Source organism: Dufourea novaeangliae, unplaced genomic scaffold (genome assembly GCF_001272555.1).
Source record: "Dufourea novaeangliae isolate 0120121106 unplaced genomic scaffold, ASM127255v1 scaffold228, whole genome shotgun sequence".
Classification (NCBI taxonomy): Eukaryota; Metazoa; Arthropoda; class Insecta; order Hymenoptera; family Halictidae; genus Dufourea; species Dufourea novaeangliae.
This window is the reverse complement of record NW_015374150.1, coordinates 1,036,655-1,055,738: the sequence shown is the minus strand read 5'-3', so window position 1 is coordinate 1,055,738 and position 19,084 is coordinate 1,036,655. Positions and strand designations below refer to the sequence as shown.

Sequence of the window (19,084 nt, the reverse complement as noted above, 5' to 3'; positions counted from 1 at the left end):
CCGTGAACAGTGAATTATTTATCTAACGATTCTACACGTATCGCGTTCTTTAAACTTATCTAGTTATTTCCGCTAGATCACTTGCCCGCGATTCATCGCGAGCTATCTTTGGTTTCTATCTTTCTCACTCGACGTGATCCACCATCTTGGAATTATCATCCGATCACCTGTCAAAAGTCCCTTCGAGCGACACAGTTTAGTTCACAACGAAAAGCTTCACTCCAAAAGTCTCCGTTCCGTCGTCGCTTCCTCCGTTAGGACACCTCCCACACGATTGGTCGTCCACGAATCGAACATCGAGAAGTTCGACCCGGCAATTGTTTATCTAATAGCACACAATAATCGTTGCTGCTTTCACGGTTCTTTTAATCGTGGTTCAAAGTTCTAGGTAAACGATATCTACGCTAGCAACATGCTGGACAGCTAGGTCACCTACTACGAAGAATGGATGCACTAGGATTCGTTTGAAAGTTCCAAAACACCGTTAATGATACTCTAAAAAATCCCTGGCTTTTCTGATATTAATTCCTCTTCTGGAAATACCAGAATGTCGTTGTTTTTTTGCGATCGTATTCGCCGAAGCTTCCACATCTGTCATCTCAATCCAATTGCTCTCAAATCACTTGCTAGGTCCTTCACTTTCTCCTCTAGGCTCCACTAAGTATCCTTCCGGTATACTATAACTCACAGAATGAAATCGCAGTGATTCTTCTCATAGTTCTTCACCTAATCCTCTTCCAGACACCCCAAAACCAATGGTAGGCTCGATCACAACTATCCCCTAAAATGTCCACTCGATTCACAAACTGTCCCTCGAACCAATTAGATCGTAACCATCATTTCCAACACTCTGTCCACCAAGAATCGATCATCCTCGATGTTCCTTAGTCTGGCCAACCCCAGTATCAGCGACAACCAGTTCACAGAGACGTTCACTCGAGTTCGAAGACTCTCCCCTTCTACCACCAGTAGGGTTTCTGCATGTACGGTGGCATTGGTACCTGGCCAGCGCTAGGATACGCCGCAGGCTCCATTAGTTTCGATTGGCAGGGCTTCCCGTCTTTGATCAGCAACGGCACCGCCACTCTTCTCGGTGAACATCCGCTACCGCCTGCTTCCACCCTCTCGGTGGCCGCCCTCTTCGTCTTGTACCTGTGATTCTGGAACCAGATCTTCACCTGCGTAGGCGTCAGCCGGATTATCGAGGCTAGATGCTCCCTCTCCGGCGCGCTCAGGTATCGCTGCTGACGGAATCGTCTCTCCAGCTCGAATGTCTGCGCTTTCGAGAACAGGACACGCCGTTTTCGCTTCTTGTGCTCGGTCTCGTGGGGCTGGTTCTCGTTCGTTTGCTGTTCGTCCTCGAAATCACCGGACTCTTCCTCCTTGCACTCGTGATTCGACTCTTGTTTCGGGGCGAATGACAGGTCCGAGATCGTCGGGCTGGTCGAGTCTGGCTGTTGGAGAACTGGAAGGGTCAAAAGAAAAAAGGTTATTCGATGAATTCGCGATTTTCTTGAGTGTTGACTTCGTAGAAAAACATGGTATCTAAATTTTTGCGTAATATTTAATATTGCAATATAATTTGAAATACGACTAACAGCCTCTATGTAACAAAACGCATACATTTTCAACGATTCATTTACTTTAAAAAGAAAATAAAGTTTGTCTGGCTACGTACGGCCTTTTTCACTGTGGCAGTCGATGTGTTCCAAATAACCGGAATTTTTAAGTTAGAGTTAAAAGATCTTCAGAATCAGAATTGCTTCGAACATCGTATACACACGTGTTCTCAGCGATGAGTGAGCCGGCGAGGCTTAAGAAATCAATATAGGCGTGCATCTGCCTGCAATCAGCGTTATGACTCGAAGGGTGTGTAAAAAGTACAGCTGCAGTTCGCTCTAGTCATGTTCGCGATGATGTCATCAGTCTTGGAACGGTAATTAAAGGTTGTACCTCCAGCATTTCGTAATGAATCGTTTTCTAGCTTCAGCTCCTCGAGTAATTTAAACGAATGTATTTAGATGTTATTAAAGGTTCCACGAGGATTCAATCGATATTTCGAGTAAGTTTCAATCGAGATACAAGTTCCATTAGATTGGAACAGGACGAACGGGATTCGGATCATTGTGTTCCGTTTAATCCACCAATATTTTGATTAGCCTTACGCTAAAGTGGCAAATACCACGGTGGCCGGCAGACACGGTAATTTAATGTACAACCACGAGTTCCCCCGTCGTTCGTGAGCACACAGTACGCTATTGTGAACGTTTCCCCAAGGGCTGGTTACCACGGGAGGGTGTGAAGCAATATAAAGCCTGTTTGATACCACCCCGTCGCAACCCCCATGGGACAGTCCGACTGTATCATTTTCATGGGAGATTAGGCTCCGGCTCGCAGTGTCGTGATTTCAATTAGATCCACGGTGATTTCAACGTCTTTCCAAAAGCCTTGTCTTCGACGATCAATTACAATTTTATTTCAACGTACACGATATTAATAACAATCTTATCCGTCAAATTACCAAATTTAATTCCGTTCAAAAGTTTCTGGCCCGAAAGGAGGGGGTTAAACGATGTTCCACGCAAGAAAAGCCTTACACAAAAGATCGATTGGGGTAATCCCACGGAGGATATCCTCGAAAATCGGAACGAATTCGCTACCTGTGCGGATCCAGCGACCGCGTTACAATCCACGGACCCACCCTTTTTTTCACGCGGTAAATGGGTTGAGGATCTATCCCTCCGATTCAGAGTTGTCACGAGCAATTCTGAACGATAGGGGAGGGGGCACGGGGAAGAGAGATGTGAAAAGAGAGAAGATAAGGTACAAACGGTGAAAAGAGGCGCGATAGGCTACCGGTGGATTTTTTGGGCGTGACGATTTTCCCCGATTCATCGAGGGCCTACACAGGCCCGACACGCATCTGTCCTCGAAAGGACATCTGTCCTCGTGTACGGGCCAATCGGCGTGCAGGAGCCACAAGGACCTTTTATAGGACCATTAGATCCTGCTTAGTCGGCGCGGACCAATTGTAGGGTGTTAAATAAATAAGGGTTTCGAGATCTGTTCCCCCTCTTTCCATCGACGGATCCATCCGAGGTGATCGCGTGCTTGCGACCGCGATGAGAGGACAGTTTTTTCTCTCCGAGAAGAAAGATCACTTCCGGTAAAATTCGCCGTACTAAGGGGATGAAACGATAGCTTCTTGGCGGAATTATAGGAAGGGCTGTAGCTATTGGACAGCAATGCTTTCGATATCGATTCTTCTCTGTGTTCCAGAAGTGTAGATCAATAGACAATTAGGCAATGTACGAAAGTTTCAAGGTAGAATCTGCAATCTGCTGCATCGAAAGCTTAACCCTTTAACGCCCACACCTTTAAATCGTATTAACTGATATGTATGTTGTATATTGTTATTTTGAAGTCGAAAATATCAATATTAAACTGACCTATGTTTTTTATTCATTTTTTGAGGGAATACTTGAATTTTCCAATGAAAAACGCTGAAATCTACTTTACTATCGGTGAAATTACGGGCCCTTGCTGACTTCGATGCACTTTTAAAATGAGTGTTGAACCGGTAGAACACTGGGCGTTGAAAGATTAAGTGGGTCAAGAGGCTTGACGTTTATTCCATCGAAACTTTAACTCCCTTATTACTCCTGCTTAACATGTTTAATCTATCTGTACTTTAAACTATAATTTCTCAAATTCTCATGCATCTAGACTGGTAGACCTAACTATTACCAACCCAAGAGTGCAAGGAACTTTACGAAGAGTGAGTTGAGAAAGGGACACATTTTCATACACTGCGTGACGTAATTACAAAACTACTTAAATATTTCAATCCTTATGTATTGTGATTAATGTAGAAACGAATTCTACTTTACCAAAGTAGAATCGCAAAAGCAACCCCCTGATCGTTTCAAGAAGTAAGTGCCACTAAGAGGGGAGTTTTCTTGAAATTTTCTTTGATCTTCTCGGTTCTAATGGTATCAGAGAGAGTTTATCACTCACCATTCACTTCGTCCAAGGGCTGGGGCAGGGTGGTGGGTAACGTTGGACCAGCCGGCCATCCAAGAAGACCAGGTGGCGGCGGCGGCAGGGTGCCCCTGTTCAGATTCGCGTACAACGCGGGCTGCAACATGGCCGTCGTGTGCTCGAAGAATTGCTGATAGGCCGACGGTACATCGTTCGTGCTTGGTAGAACTGTGGTGCTACCTGGAACAAAAACCGACAAGACTCTTTAATCTCCAGACGATCTAATCTCTCGTCTATCATAACGGGTAATCCCTAAAAAGAATCACGTTTCATTACCTTGGACCTCAGTTTCCTCTTGAGACGGTTTCGAATCGAGCTGCAGGATGTCATGGATGTGGAAGCTCGTCCGGGGCATCTTTATGCTCTCCAATATTCTACAACAATACATCAACACCAACATTAAACAAATGTCACGGAGAGATCTAGCTGGCTAAGTGACACTTATCGAGCAGTCTACTGAATACTGGACAATTCAACAAGAACTGAACACTTTTGATATACATCAAGTTCAGACGGTTCAGGACCAATAATTCTATAAATTAGAATCTCCTCCAAGAAGTGATATCAATTACCAAATAATTACTCTGTGTTCGGTTCTTCTTCAATCACTCTATATATAAAGAAATTTCTGATCTATCGTGCAGAAACGGTGCCCAGTGCCGACGGAAACCGTCCAGTTTTCGATTATCGAAGGAGAAACGAAAAGAAAATTCGCCCCCAAAAAATCGTGGGTCTAGGTGTTCGGGGATCCCGCGAGTCGAAAAGTCGCGGACAAAGGTCGGTTCTTCCGAACGAATCAATCCAATTTACCAAAGTTTGTGCCGCACCGAGGACGACAGTGGCGAGAGGAGCGTCAAGAAGCCAACCCGGGGCCTTTAAGACCCGATTAGACGCGTCTTTTCCGCCGAGGGACAAAACCGTTTCGTGCTGGATACCTGCAGTTTTCCTGCCAAACAACCTGTCCCTGGACACAGAAGCGAACTCCCTGGCAAATGCCCGAGGTTTAAGCCAAACGACCTATTATCGCGGCACGTTCCTGCGTTTCAATGAATGCACCACCCGCTAGAGCGTTTTCCTTAATCGAGGCGACTACGGGTCTCCTTTAATAGAGTCCTCCACGACGGCTACGAACTTGAAGTCTCGATCTTTCGACTTGAAAAATTAATTCTAGCTTCTTCTCATCCGTAGAATTAAGAAAATTTCTTTCTTCTAGACTCTTAAATTTGACAAGCTTTGTCGAAAAAGTGTTAGTTCTGATCCTACACATGCCTAGTTGGTTAGGGAAGAGCAGTTTTAAGGTTTCTTCAACGATAAAAGGTTTAATGAAACAAGTTCCACGCGGCTCAAAAACTTTAATTAAACAAGTTCCCCAAAATCGTCCAATTTCGCTCCTGAAACGGAACACCTGGGCGAAACTATGGCGGGAATTTTTAATGAAAGGCCCGAGAATATCTTAGACTCAGTTTTACACGCTTACCTCACAACCTGCCTAATTAGTTTCTTTCGTATTTAATTCTAGATATTCTAAATTCTTAAGGGATGAGACATTTGCTCAACAAAATATTCCAAATTAAACATAATTATTGAAGAATTATTTCCCTAAAGGAATATATCCTAAGGATCTTTCTAAGAATTCAACAAGATCATCGGAGATATTTCATTTTCGATATGGTGGAAGTGCTTCTCGCGGCAATCAACTCATAAAACAAATGGCATTGAAATCACCAGAAATTAATGCATAATTAAACAACAAAATGTTACAAATCATCCTGGTTATTCCGTTGTTGCTCGAAGATCGAATACATACGGAGCAAAACTTTAATCGACGGACCGGCACGCGTCAGAATTCTCGTCAAGGATATCGATAATCGAGCGGAAACACGTCTCGATAAGCTCGGGCAGATCTCTCTTCTGGAAGCCACGTGCAAGAATTCGAGGGCCACCAAGATCCACGGACGATTACCGAACGACAGCTTTTATCGGTGGAATTATCGGGAGATCCCCTGACAACTTCTACCTTCGCTTCCCCCCCAACGGTGAGATAAATTTTTATCGCAACATTATTAAATCCTACCCCCCTTGAATCCCCCGGAATAATAACAATTGAATTATTCTTTTCAAAACCGAGAAAATACACTTCAATTCCTATTACAATCAAATTACTTTCATACAACTCACCACTCAGATAACCACAAATCATAGAGAAAGGTGAAACTCTAACGTTTAATTGACTTCGGCCTAACGAGCGTAGACCCTATTATCGGTGCACAACAGAATGACTAATACAATAATAGAAGATCGGTAGATAACGACTATTACAAAAATAAAGAAAACAAGCATATCTTCGAACATTCGAAATCAGAGCTCTTCTAAGGGTTAACTAAATAAAATACTCCAAAATCTACAATCCCCGTTCTCCGTCGCAATTCTACGTCTACCAGGATATTTTTTTTTCTCGTGTGCTCGTCCGTGAGAGAGTGACCAACTGGAAACGCATGCGAGGACTCTACGATCCGGTTTACACGGGGGTGATGGTGGTCAATAAAAATTACTACGCACGGGGGAGTGAATTAACAAAGCTCGGTACACGTGGGTGTATTTTCGTTTTTTTTTTTTTATAGATCGTTTACCTATTATTGTAAGCAAGCTGGCTGTACCAGACGTGACTCAAGAAACTGGTCGGATAGGATAGCAGCGACCATGGCAGAATCTTATTCTTGTCCGCCATTTTGAAAGGGTTTATCTTTTCGGAGAGGTGTTTCTAGTGGCGTCAGTACATGTTTAGAAACCTGTCCTCTCGGTGCTTGTTTCACTCGTTTCACACGAACGTTCTTTTTTTTTATTCAGGTTCTACCCCCTGTCTCTCTCTCTCTCCCTCGTTTAGAGTTATTTCGTTTGTTTTTGTTGTCTCTCTATATCTCTCTCGTACCTTCTTTACTAAATCACTCGTTCCACTTTTTGCGTCCCCTTTCTACTCAGCCTCTCTATCTCTCTGTCCTCACTATCACTCGGTTCGGTTCACGGTTCACACGCACACATTCCTCTAATCCAGGTGTCTTTCTGGCCCAGAGTTCATCGTCCCAGTGGCACACGCGACGACACAGTCTCTCACCCTCGTCGAGAAGACACTATTTTTTTTTTTTTTTCAATGATCGCGAGGCGTTTTATTCGGTTCACGATCCGTCCAAAGTTTTTACGTTTCACACCGCAGACGAGAGCACGGAACACGCGGACTTGGGACACCAAGAGATGATAGGTCCTCTTCTACCAGAGGCTGTGAAGGGCTCTCTTTCCTTGTGTAGTTTTTCGAGTGTCCTCGACGAGCACTTGACGGCTAGTGTTCCCTACCTCCGCCGCCGTTTCGGCCCTCGTCAAGCACCCTCGAACCCGAGGGCGGATCTCTCCGGCCAGGGGCGGAGTATCCGAGCTTCACCCCTCGCGCGACAGTGTCCACCCCTCTGCAACCACCGCCGCCCCGGCGAACTGGCGCGCGCTCACTCGACGTTGAATTTCAAACCACGGACAATTTCTACGTCCAGCTTCACGGACGCCAGTCGATGATACTTTCGGACGGTCGTAGACGGAAATCAATTTCGATCGTAACCGAGAGCGACTTGGATTATTCCGACTCCCCCCAAAGAGGGTGACTCGAATCTGATGGTTCTTGCGTGTTCGAGGGGTTGCGCGGGGTGTTGTTTCGAGGAATTGTTTTTAATTGGTTTCGATCGATTGTGATCGTTGAACGGATTTTTCAAGGGTTAAAGGCTCCCACAAACAACGCGATATATTCGCAGCGGTAGCGAACATTTCGCGGCGATAGATTCGCAACAGTTTAAAATGCATGGCGTCTTATGAGACTGTTCATATCAATGCGAAAAAATTCCGCCAAAAATTTGTCTGTAAGAAATCTGTCGCTGCGAATATTTCGCGTTGGTTTGTGGGAGACTTAATTGATGTGTTTCTTGGGCCGTTTCAGTGATTTAGGCTTGGTTCTTTTGAAAAATCGATATTTAATCTTTTGCTTATTTTACTAACTTAATCTACTCGTTTTTATATACACTATTCATTTTCTAATACATGTCCATTTACTGGTGCATCCACCCTAGTATTTTCAATTTTATCAAAGCGTGAACTAGGTTCTGGATTTTATTAGTATAATAATGTTCCGCCATTGATCTATTGGTTTCCTGAAAGACCCAATTTCCTGTGCTTGAATAACAACAGACGAAACAATGACGCTGGCAGTAGTAACAGAAAATCAAGTATAAAATTAAATACAGTGTCTGGTAATAGTCATACAAAATCCCCTGAATAGTTGCACGTTTTCGACTTGCGACACTTTCCTTGCAGGGTTGCGATATTAATTACAGCAATGATCCAACCTAAGCGATGGTCCAAATTCGGCAATTTTCCCGTACTTAAAAGCAACAGTATACGTCCGTGTAGTGCTTACCTCCATGAAAATATGAATCTACCTAAACATCCGCATTCTGCACCATTAATCAACATTGTGCAACGGTAGATTACAAAATTCCAATATTTTTTAAAGTACACAATAAGTTTCTGAAAGAGAACACATTGGCCTGGTATAGTTTACCATTGTTCCACGATTTCAGTGCTTAGCGTATCGAGCCCCCGCACACGAAGATGGGAAACAGCATCACGAGGGAGGGGTGGGTGGGCAATCTACTTAGATTCAAGAGTGCAGCGTAGCAGAAGGTTGAATAGGAATTTATTGAAACGCGAGACGTCTCGAGGGATATCGTGGAAGAAGCGTCGGTCCTCGCCTTCTCGAGACCAGGGTCGACTGGCGGCGTTACGGGGGTAAGTTTCCACAGGGGGTGGAGCTTACGGTTCCGACCAATCGGACGGCCGGAGCCTCGAGAATCCCAGCGAAGAAGTGTCTCGGGGGGTTGATCGCAACCCTCGCGCAGCGTCGACCAATCGGATCGTTCCATCGATCAAAACTTCTTGCACCGAGAGAGCATACTTTACGTCGAGTGTTAATGTGAAAGAGCATTAGCAGGGGGTGGGGGGTGCTTTTACTGTGTCATTTCGATTTCTTTTTTTTTTCACTCCTTTTCCCTCTGTCCCCGTCGATTTTAGGAAGTACGTACACTCGCCACCCCTACTCTGCCCGCCTCTATCGAGATCTATTGATACTCGAAACTGGGTTAAAAGCCTCCTCGGTTCGTCGACACGATCGTTATTTACCTCTGCTCACTTCGAACCAGCGACATCGCTGTTAGATACATGTCATCGGTGGTGTAATTATAGCAGTGTGTGCATAAGGGTGGTTTAGTAATTGAAAACCTTAATCAATCTTTATTAGTCTGTTTCGTTATAATTTCCACGATCCATTTGTTATTTAACTTTTTCCTTCCTTTGGATTCTTCTGTTATCTTCCACATCTTCAATCTTTTTCTTACTCCGACTTAAATGAATAGTGGACACTTCCAACTCAGTCTTGGTGATCACTGTGCATTCCAAAGCTCTCTCGAACCTCCCTTAAACCCTCGACATCCCCTATTTATTACAAGATACGTTCGTTTCTATTACTAATTACTCGAACGCGATTGTGCACGCATAGGGGACATTTTTCATCATTCTCGACACCATTTCTCCATTCAAATCGATAAATCGTCGACAGATCCTCGACTAGAGACCGCAATTCCTGAATCACCTACGAATAGATCTCGTATTCAGGTGCGCTCGAACATAATGGTCCCACAATCTGTGTGAAATCACGCGGAAACCGGCCCGCATAAACACACACACACACACACACACATGGAATACGGTTATACATGGTCAGCCCCGTGGATCGTAGATATTAAGAACGTGGAACAGGTAAGGGACAGGGGCGACGATGGAGCGGGTTTCCGGTTCATTCAGACAGGCCTTTGTCGGATCGCGTGGGTCCCCGCCACGGACGAAAAAGTCAAAAAGTACGGAAAAGGGCGGAGATCCTCTGACCTTCCCTCGTTTTTTCTCATGACTCCTCTCACCCTTGAATTTATCGTCGGAGGGAAATTTCGCCGTGGAATCGAAGATGTTTTCGTCCGAGTAATCCGATGGGATTATCTGGAGAAGGGCCAGACGCGAAAAATGCCCCTAATGGCAAATGCAGAATGACTTCAGCGAATAATTTCTGAAATAATAAATTCTCCTCTAATCGAGGCTCACAGTGATTAACCTCTTGTTATATCATGAAGGAATGGCAATTTTTTTTATGTATTAACAAGTATACATTTCTTCAGATAATCACCCACTTGAGGGGTTAAAAAACGATGTCTCTACTATGGCTGTTAATTTTGGAATAAAAATTAGAGAATTTAGAAACCTTAGATAAATGAAAATCTCTAATAAAATCAAGAGTTATAAGTAAATGAAGAAAAAGAATATGGCTCAAATGGCAAGATGAAACATTATTGGATCCCTATTTTCTGAAATAAAAAATATTTGGAAAACACAAAATCTACGACGTCCAGGTCTTGTAAAATACAAAAATTAGGGCTATTTTCCGAAATAAGAGATATTTGGAAAATATATAAAGTCTACGACGTCCAAGTGTTGTGTAATACAAAAATTAGGGCAGTGAGAATGCAGGAACCTCGATAACGAGGATCGATCTCTAGGGAGAGGGGGGCAAGAGTTTCGTGAATTCCTCGAAGATAGAATGTCACGCTCGAGGAAACCGTTCGGCGGGAACGTCACGAGAAGCGTCCACCGTCTCCACGTTGCACCGTTTTAACTCGGTTAGAATCGAATTCAACGAGACGCTCTCGTCGGGCTTTCCTTCGTTCCAAGCTGGAAGCCACCGAAGCGTCGGTCGGCGGCGAAAAGCAAAAAGAACACGCGGAGAAGTTCGAGGCTCACCCGGGGCAATCGAGCAACATTTGCCAGGATCCCACGACTGTTTGGCGATAGCTGTGCCAACTTGTTTCGAGCACGCAACCCAATTTGTCTGCGTCTCATTGTTTTACTCCGCGATCGTTGCTTCGCCCAGCGCCTAGTCCGTCTGACTGGGAAATGTCGAGGGGATCGTGCCACCAACTATTACGGCCCTCGAATCATCGAGTGCTGCCCTCTTAGACCCTTTTCTACCCTCGAAAATTCATTTTCACCTTCGGCTGTCCATTGTTTCTCGAGAGCAATAATGATGTTTTACATTGGTGATTCTTGTTAAGTATAATGTAAAAAATAATATCTAAATACCATTAAGTTTTATTGAAGTCTATATTTCATTAACATTTTACATGTTAAAATTTGATGTATATTGCATAAACATCTGCAGTCTAATAGTCAGTTAAAAGTCAACATAAACTCCAACAGATCCACTTGTTGTAAACTAACTAACAAGTAACTTTGAATAGCAAACGCGAAAATTGCACAATTTATAGTAATCCAAATATCACGACGTGATTAATTGCAGAAATTTTTAATGAAACGAAACGTAATCGATGGCGCAAGATTATGTATGAAACATGACGGTGTTTTCTGTGTCTACGTAACAAGTTCCTCCCATGAATTTCTATTGTACCACCATCGGTCATAAAATATGGCTACCTACGAAAATTTGTCCAGATTGGAAAACATCGTCGTCCACGAATGACAGGTAGAATTTATTGCATATTGTTGCGGTGCAGAGGGTTTTATTGCTACCAGTGTTGGGTCTAATTGCTTTACCAGGTGGCCAGGTGAGGAATCATCCGCCCCTCTCTCTCTCCCTCTTTCTAGCCCTCTCTTTCCCACTTTCCATTCACTGTCGTTCCGTCTTCCACCGCCAAGGATCTGAAAACTAACCCTCGGGGGAAGATAAACGTCGACGTGTCGGCCAAACGAAAATCTGATGTCGGCCAATTGAAAACGATCGGATTAACTGGTGGAAGAGACGGTTGTTCGTTCAAACAGTGGATTAACTCGACGTCCAGGGCCCCGGGGGTTATCTTTAAACGCCATAACGACGGTCTTAAATGCGGCGTTTAACGGCTCCCCCTCCAACCCCCTGTTCGAGTTAATCAGTCTGGCACGATGCTGCCGCGAGATTATCGGGTATTAACGTCTCGAATCTAATCCGCGAATCGTCCTTTCGCTTGTTGGGGACTCACTGGTATTTAAGAACGCGTTGATTTAATAAAACCGCTGATCCTCGGATAAACTGATCAATTATGTAACGGGTATTAAGCAGGGCGTCTACTTTAATCCACAAATGGAACGTGTTATCGTTTCGAGCATCAAAATTGTGTAATTTAGTTCAACCAAATCTTTTGGAAACTTGTTCGTCTATTCGAGAAACCCAACTTCCAAAGTATGAAGTTTTCAATTTGTTTAAAAAAGAATTGTATATATTCAGTTCTCTATTGATACTCAATGTTCAAAAGGGACCAGAACCTGGGGACGGTTGTTCGAATCGAGTTTACGGACACGCTTGCGCGTATATACCACTCTCTCGGGGCCTCGAATGGCCACTTGATCGCGGGTTCCGTGTTCACTTTGGGGGAGGATTCAGGTGGTTGAGGGTGAAACGTGCCGCGATGAATGGAAGTTCATCCATTTACGAGATATTTCGACTATTCCCCCTCCTCCACACCCCCATTACCATCACAATATCGGTACCTGTCGGTCAAACACCTGAGGCACTCCTTAGGCCGAGTCCTTATTTATTGCCAGTACGTGCCGGCGCAAGATTTCCCTGCGAAATTTTCTTGTCCTTTTTGGACGAGTAGTACACAGGGGCACTCGTACAGTCGATGGGCACGGTTACAACCTAGGATCGTCAATGGGGACACGGTTCGCGTTTATACGCTGAATCTGAATTTTCAATGAGCTTCGAGTGCCCACTAGACTTCGGGCTATCGAAACGGTTGGACCCTCGAGTGGCGGCTCGAGTGGCTTGTTACACCGGGGATTGTAAAAAATTTGTAAGTACCGTTGTTGCATGGACGATCCACACGAACCACCGTTCGTTGCGTTTATTAATGATCGACACAATCGAAATTTCGATACAAACGTTGTATTTCCCAAAACCTAAACAAATCATAAGGAAATGGAATGAACTTTTTTAAAGAACTGATAATAGGCTTTCGTAATTAAGGTTTTAAGGTAACTATACAATTTTTCTCAGAATATAATGTAGATTAGTTTTCGAACAAGAATCAAAAACCCTCGGGGGGTGTAGGTGAAATTTGGACCCCTTTACCCTACTCAGAGTTGAGTCGAAGATCGAGAACCACATCGTTCAACAATTATTAATGAAAAGTTCCTTTTTACCGAAAACATCATCTTACCTATGAAATGACACGTAGTATTGGGGGTCGCTAAAAAAGTTCAGAACTATAGTTTCAATGAAATTGGAGCGATCTCGGGATCGATTACGGTTCGAGCAACCAGGTAGAAACAGGGACTAGCGACCATACAGCGTTTACGATTAATCCGAAATTTATGGTGGAAACCAACAGGTGTGTTGGTACTTCGGCCCTTTCGGTTCTCGCGTGTGTCCGGCACCATGTAACAAGGCGTACCACTCTATACCGAAGGATTCGCCTAACCGATATGCGTGACTGCTCTTAAACGTTCGCTTCCGGTTTCCGTTGCTATCCGTCCAATCGAGATATGCTAATCGTTGTTCCAGCATTCACGCCGTCGCGGCGATCATTGATTTTTCTTCTGTGAACGATTTAACTTCTTTCGAGAATGAAGAACCGCACATGAGATCTTTCGACGTCGTTCCGCAAATGGATCTCCTTCCATGGGGATTAGATAACGGGACGGAAACGAAAGAAATGCGTTTTCTATCGTCGATTCTGCTACTTTTAATTTCTTCGACGATTAATCTTCTTCGATTACCAACAAGACTGGTAGACAATGGCGAGTCTTTCGTCTCGTTATCGTCGATTCGAAGGAAAAATCGGTATCTCTGCGAGAACTTCAGATACAATGGAGTGTAATTCGAAAACTTAGACTTAATTTATCATGTTGATCGTTAAGATATTTATTATTACACCCAGTAATTATAATTTAGCGACACCATAGTGGACACGAAGTATGAAGATAAACATGAATAAAATATGGATCAATGACTCGTGTTATCGATCTTACACAATCAAATGCTTGATATAATTTTTCGAAGAATAATAGAAAATACAGCGAAACGATAATGTGTAAATATTCCACAGTAAATCGAATGTACTCGTTACTGTTTCAAGATTAATGGAAGTGTCTTGTATATTCCGGTTCATCGAGATCTCATCCTCGATAAGAACGAAATCTCGTACGATCTCGACTCTGGATCCACACGCGACCTAGATCCTCCCGCTACCGTTCGATGCAGGTCGATCGATACGTCCACAACGGACGGTATCCATTTTTGTTTCCCCTCCATTGTCCGTCTCGTGTGATCAACGATTAGATACACGTGATAATATAGAAATAAATATTTCGTCGTGTCTCTTGCGACAAGCTTTCCCTCGATCGACATCGTTTCGGAATAAAATTCTATTTGGTCTTTCGACAAATCGTGTTTCCTTATACATAGGTATTTACACTTCTTGTTAGGTCAACACACTCGCAATAATCGTACTTAAGAAAAAAAAATCTTTAGTAATAAAAATATACTTGAAACAATTAGAGGATCAATTACGTAAATAAATTATCATCTGACAATGTACCGAATATTGATATCTCTTGAAATCTTTGCTCCATTCTCTTCATATTTAACCCTACGCGAGCAAAAATTATTTTTCCACAACCCAGAGGCAAACTAGATGTCGTCTATGTCCAAGCCTGATTTCTTTAAAGAAACAGTAAATACTGTTCCAGGGTTGCAAAGAATCTGAACAAATTCTGGGATACTTATCAAAGTCTCTACTAAATAACCCAAACATTCGTTACGAGAAATGGTTGAAACTTTTTCAATAAAAATTCGAGGGAAGGTCCAAGAAAAATGAGATACCACTTGGGTCGTCCACAACTCACATTGCACAGGAAGATTTAACCCTTCAACGTCCAAACACATCATTCAGAAGAAAAATTATTCCCCGTGATTAGTTAACTGAAAAATGTTCCCAATACGTGCACCTCGTCTATACTTTTACAAGCCCTGGAAATATGATTTTCTAGATCCGTGTACATCACACTGGGCGTTAAAGGGTTAAAAAGCATCTATCAACCATTGTGTTAGAAAATTTCAAAGTGTCTAAGATCGCCTTGCCAAACCAAACACACACACACACACACACACAGGGTTAAACATTCCCGTCTCGCGAAAGGAAATACCCGTGTCAAGGGATCCAGCTACTCGAGCGTCCGGAAAGAAGTCATTCGAGGGCCAGAGTCCTCGAGCGTGGATCCAAGCTACAAGAATACACTTTCTATGACCTTAGCGTTCCCGAAATGGATGGGAAGGGGGGAGGCATATAGAATGGACCAGGACCGATGAATGGAGTTAGGTGCCGCGCCTTGTGAACCCCCGAATAACTTCTTAAATGTTTCTTAACACGACGCCGGTGGCTGGCACCCTTAACGAGCCGTGCTGGGGGGGGGGGGGATAGAAAAGCTCCTCTGAAAGGAGGACTTCCCCGAAACCCACCCGTCGTTCCACCTACTACGAGACGTACTACGTTCATTCATGGCTACGACCATGGTGCTCCATTGTCGGCCAGTTCATGAATGAACGTAAAACTCCATTTTCGCCGGCGGCCATCTTCCCCCGACCGTTTTTCTCCCTACCGTGATCGGCGTGAAGCGATATTCAAACGGTGTATATCGGGAGTATTGCTTCTCGAGGGCTGCCAGAGTGACTGTGCTGCAGCTTGGTATACACGGTGGAACAAGAATTTCAAATCACTCGTATGTATTTATTCTCTATTATTATTCTCTATTGTTATTCTAGCGTATGTTCGTTGACATTGTTTCCATTGTGTCGAATAGAGAGTCTTACCTGTAGTCGTCCTCCACGTAGTCCGGTGGAAACAGATGCCAGGTCGCGTCGTAGCACTCGTCGTATCCGTTTGCCATTTTCCTCCCGCGCGTTTTCCCTGGTTCGAAGCTCGTCGATTCGAAAGAAAATTCCGTCACTTTTCGGCCTGTCTGCTCCCGGTCAAATTCGAAAACGGCTGATCTTTGGCGAGGAGTTCATTCGAAAGAATATTCTTCAAACGATTTTCGTAAAATACCAGCCGAATCTTTCTTCAGTCACGGTTTCGAATACCAGCGAACATGATGGTATTACAGAAATCGGTCGAGTTCTTTCGATATTTCTTGATTTAGCGTTTGTGTCGAATTTTTTTTAGTAATGATTTGTAGATAGAACGTTTAAAGACGAAACTGATTCTTTTCTCGGTACACCAAAACCGAAATTCCCCGAGGAGGAACACACGGAACACGGAGAACGATGGATCCAAAACGTGTACCGAGATTTTTTTCTTTCAGACCGTCCAATCCGTAACAGGTGTTCTCACTTACTGAGAACTATGCGTGGATATATCGATCACCTATATATTGTATCAAAAATATGGCTACCAGATAGGAGCTCCGGCAACGTTATCTGTTTGATAACACCCTATATAGATTAGTTTGACTACTGTAACGTCAGAGACACCCGAATGATATCGGTTTATCCGATGTTCCGATACGGTCGGAGAATATATTTGTAATTAAAAAAACGATTGTTTAAGTCGACCACTTAACTCAATAATTAAGTATATATTTATGTAAAATATAGGAAAGAAAAAGCTTGTTACAAGAGTTTTACTATATTTTTAACGTAATACAGTAAAGGCTCCATAAGACGTTCCACGGCCTCCCTTCCAGTGGTGGGGATGAAGTAGAAACTCTCACGAGGAACTTCCTGTCCAACTCTGACGGAGCCTTTACTGTATATCCTTTGATTGGAGAAGTAACTCTTTCTTCGATTCTTGATTTTCGTAGGATAGTTGGTAAAGATGTACAGTAATCTATAGTAATTTATTTATATACGATATATTTGAGATATATTAGAAATATATTTACAGTATTTTCAATTCAGTGACGGTAATGGAAGAAACGGGATTAGTGCTGTACAAAGAATAAATGAAAAATGGTAATAGAAAAGTGTAAATACAGCGAACGTAGAAATAATAAATCGGTGTATCTATCAGGTGTGACGATTTCACGATATCTCGAGCCAATGGCGACGATCTATGTTACTGTTTCTATGCTAGTCAGCCACCGAGGAGATCACGATAGATACGCACGTGTAAGCGCAATCTCTTCTGTCATTAGAATTTCGTAACACGTTTAGTAAACTTCTTTTCGTGTTGGAAGAATCTGTCATTCATCACTATGAAAAATAAATTAACATACTAGCTTCAATGCAAAGTAAACTGAACTAGAAAAACTTTTATGCTGAAAGAATTCCATCGCAACGGTTTCGTAGAAAGAATTTGTTACTAATTTTTAAGAAACGAAAATTAAATTGTTCGTTCAATCGAGAGGAATTGAACTCAATGTTGTTGATGTCTTTCGGTAAGCATCTCGGCGGAGATTAGGATACTGTGAGAGTTCTTTAGATGTCAAGGGTGTGAAAGAGTTCACCGCAGATAACCAACTAATTGTTACTACTCGACACCGATCGGTTGTACCTTATAATTTATTAATGACAAGAGACCCTCGAGGTGAAGTATCCAGGCTTAGCCGACAAGTGCTACCGAACAGAATCTGCTACGAGTGCACTGATAAAGCGAAACATTTCCTTCCGTATCTGTATTTATATATGCAACGATCCCCGATAAGCAGTGGTAGATTTTGCAGGCTGACTGCATCTGCAAGGTTGTCCAGAAAATTGACTGGGCAGAAGCACGCTAGAGACAAGAAAGCGAGTTTCTTAAGAATTCTTGAATGAAATTTCGAATAACAACGTTGAGAAAAGATGTCTAACACACAGGATGATCCTTCATCTACTAGATATATTAGAAGAACAGATTAGAAACAGGAAAATTAGATGAAGTAGATACTATTGTACAATATCTATCAATGAATCGAGTTATTCTAATGCCAGTGGATTCTAAATTTCTATTGTAATGACAAGTGATAATATAATCCTCTGTCACAGGGGATTTATTAAAAAGACAGATTCATCATGGTTTAGATATAGTTTGAAAACATTTCGAACATTATATCTATTAACCAAGAATAACGTTAAAACCCTTAATAAACAAGGTTGTTTTTTTTCCTTGTGAAGAAGACAGTGCAGATAGCAGCACAGGTAATGGTTCCTATTCGAAGCTTCTAAATTCAAATAGATCTTCAATTGTTTAGATCCTCGGAAAATAATCTTTGAATATTATTCGTAGATCTGACATTGCATAGTTCTTCCTTTATTTTTACTACCGTAATGACTAAATCATTTTGAATGTTTCGTATGACAGGTGTTGTTGCTTTTTCTCGTAGAAAAAATAAGATTCTTAATGGCCCACAAACACGGACCCGATGGTGCGTGTACGTTCGATTTTCTAGGGCAGTGTAACGAACTTATCTGTCCATCAAGCACATGTACGGCATATGGACAGTAATCTCGACGTTATCGTGTGTCAAGATAAAAGCTATTTTTTTCGCGAAAACGAACACGCGGCGTATCGTTATTATTAAATATATCATTGAACAACATAAGAACGCGCGATGACTCCTTACATTGTCGCGTACACCGGTGAATGAATTTTTCCATATTGGAGGAACTGACATGAAGATTGTAACAACATCGCGATAAATTGCGTAATTTTCGGTAGATTGCAATATACAGGGTGTCGCAAGACGAACGATCAGTATTATAAATCATACGATTCCTCGATTAAAATTCACGTATGTATATACTGACCTACGAAGTTATCGGAATCAGTTTAAACAAAAAAAAGATAGTACTAACACTCTACTAATTTTTAGTCACATATTGACATCGAACGATACGAAAGAAAAGTCTCAGTTCCCAGACAAAACAACCACTCGATGTGTTCTTCGGACCGAGGATCATCGCCGATTTAATTCTACGATTATGTAATCGTAGAAT

The 19,084-nt window shown here is 42.7% G+C and overlaps 1 protein-coding gene across 1 annotated transcript; it reads right to left on the bottom strand.

Moving 5' to 3' along the window:
* Positions 1–959: 959 nt before the first annotated feature.
* Positions 960–16,059, bottom strand: LOC107191750 (homeobox protein Nkx-2.2a-like). The gene is made up of 4 exons (XM_015580851.1): positions 15,983–16,059; positions 4,318–4,415; positions 4,018–4,221; positions 960–1,465 (listed from the first exon to the last, which is right to left on the bottom strand). Exons 1-4 carry the CDS (start codon positions 16,057–16,059, stop codon positions 960–962), a joined length of 885 nt encoding a protein of 294 aa, XP_015436337.1.
* Positions 16,060–19,084: the final 3,025 nt, after the last annotated feature.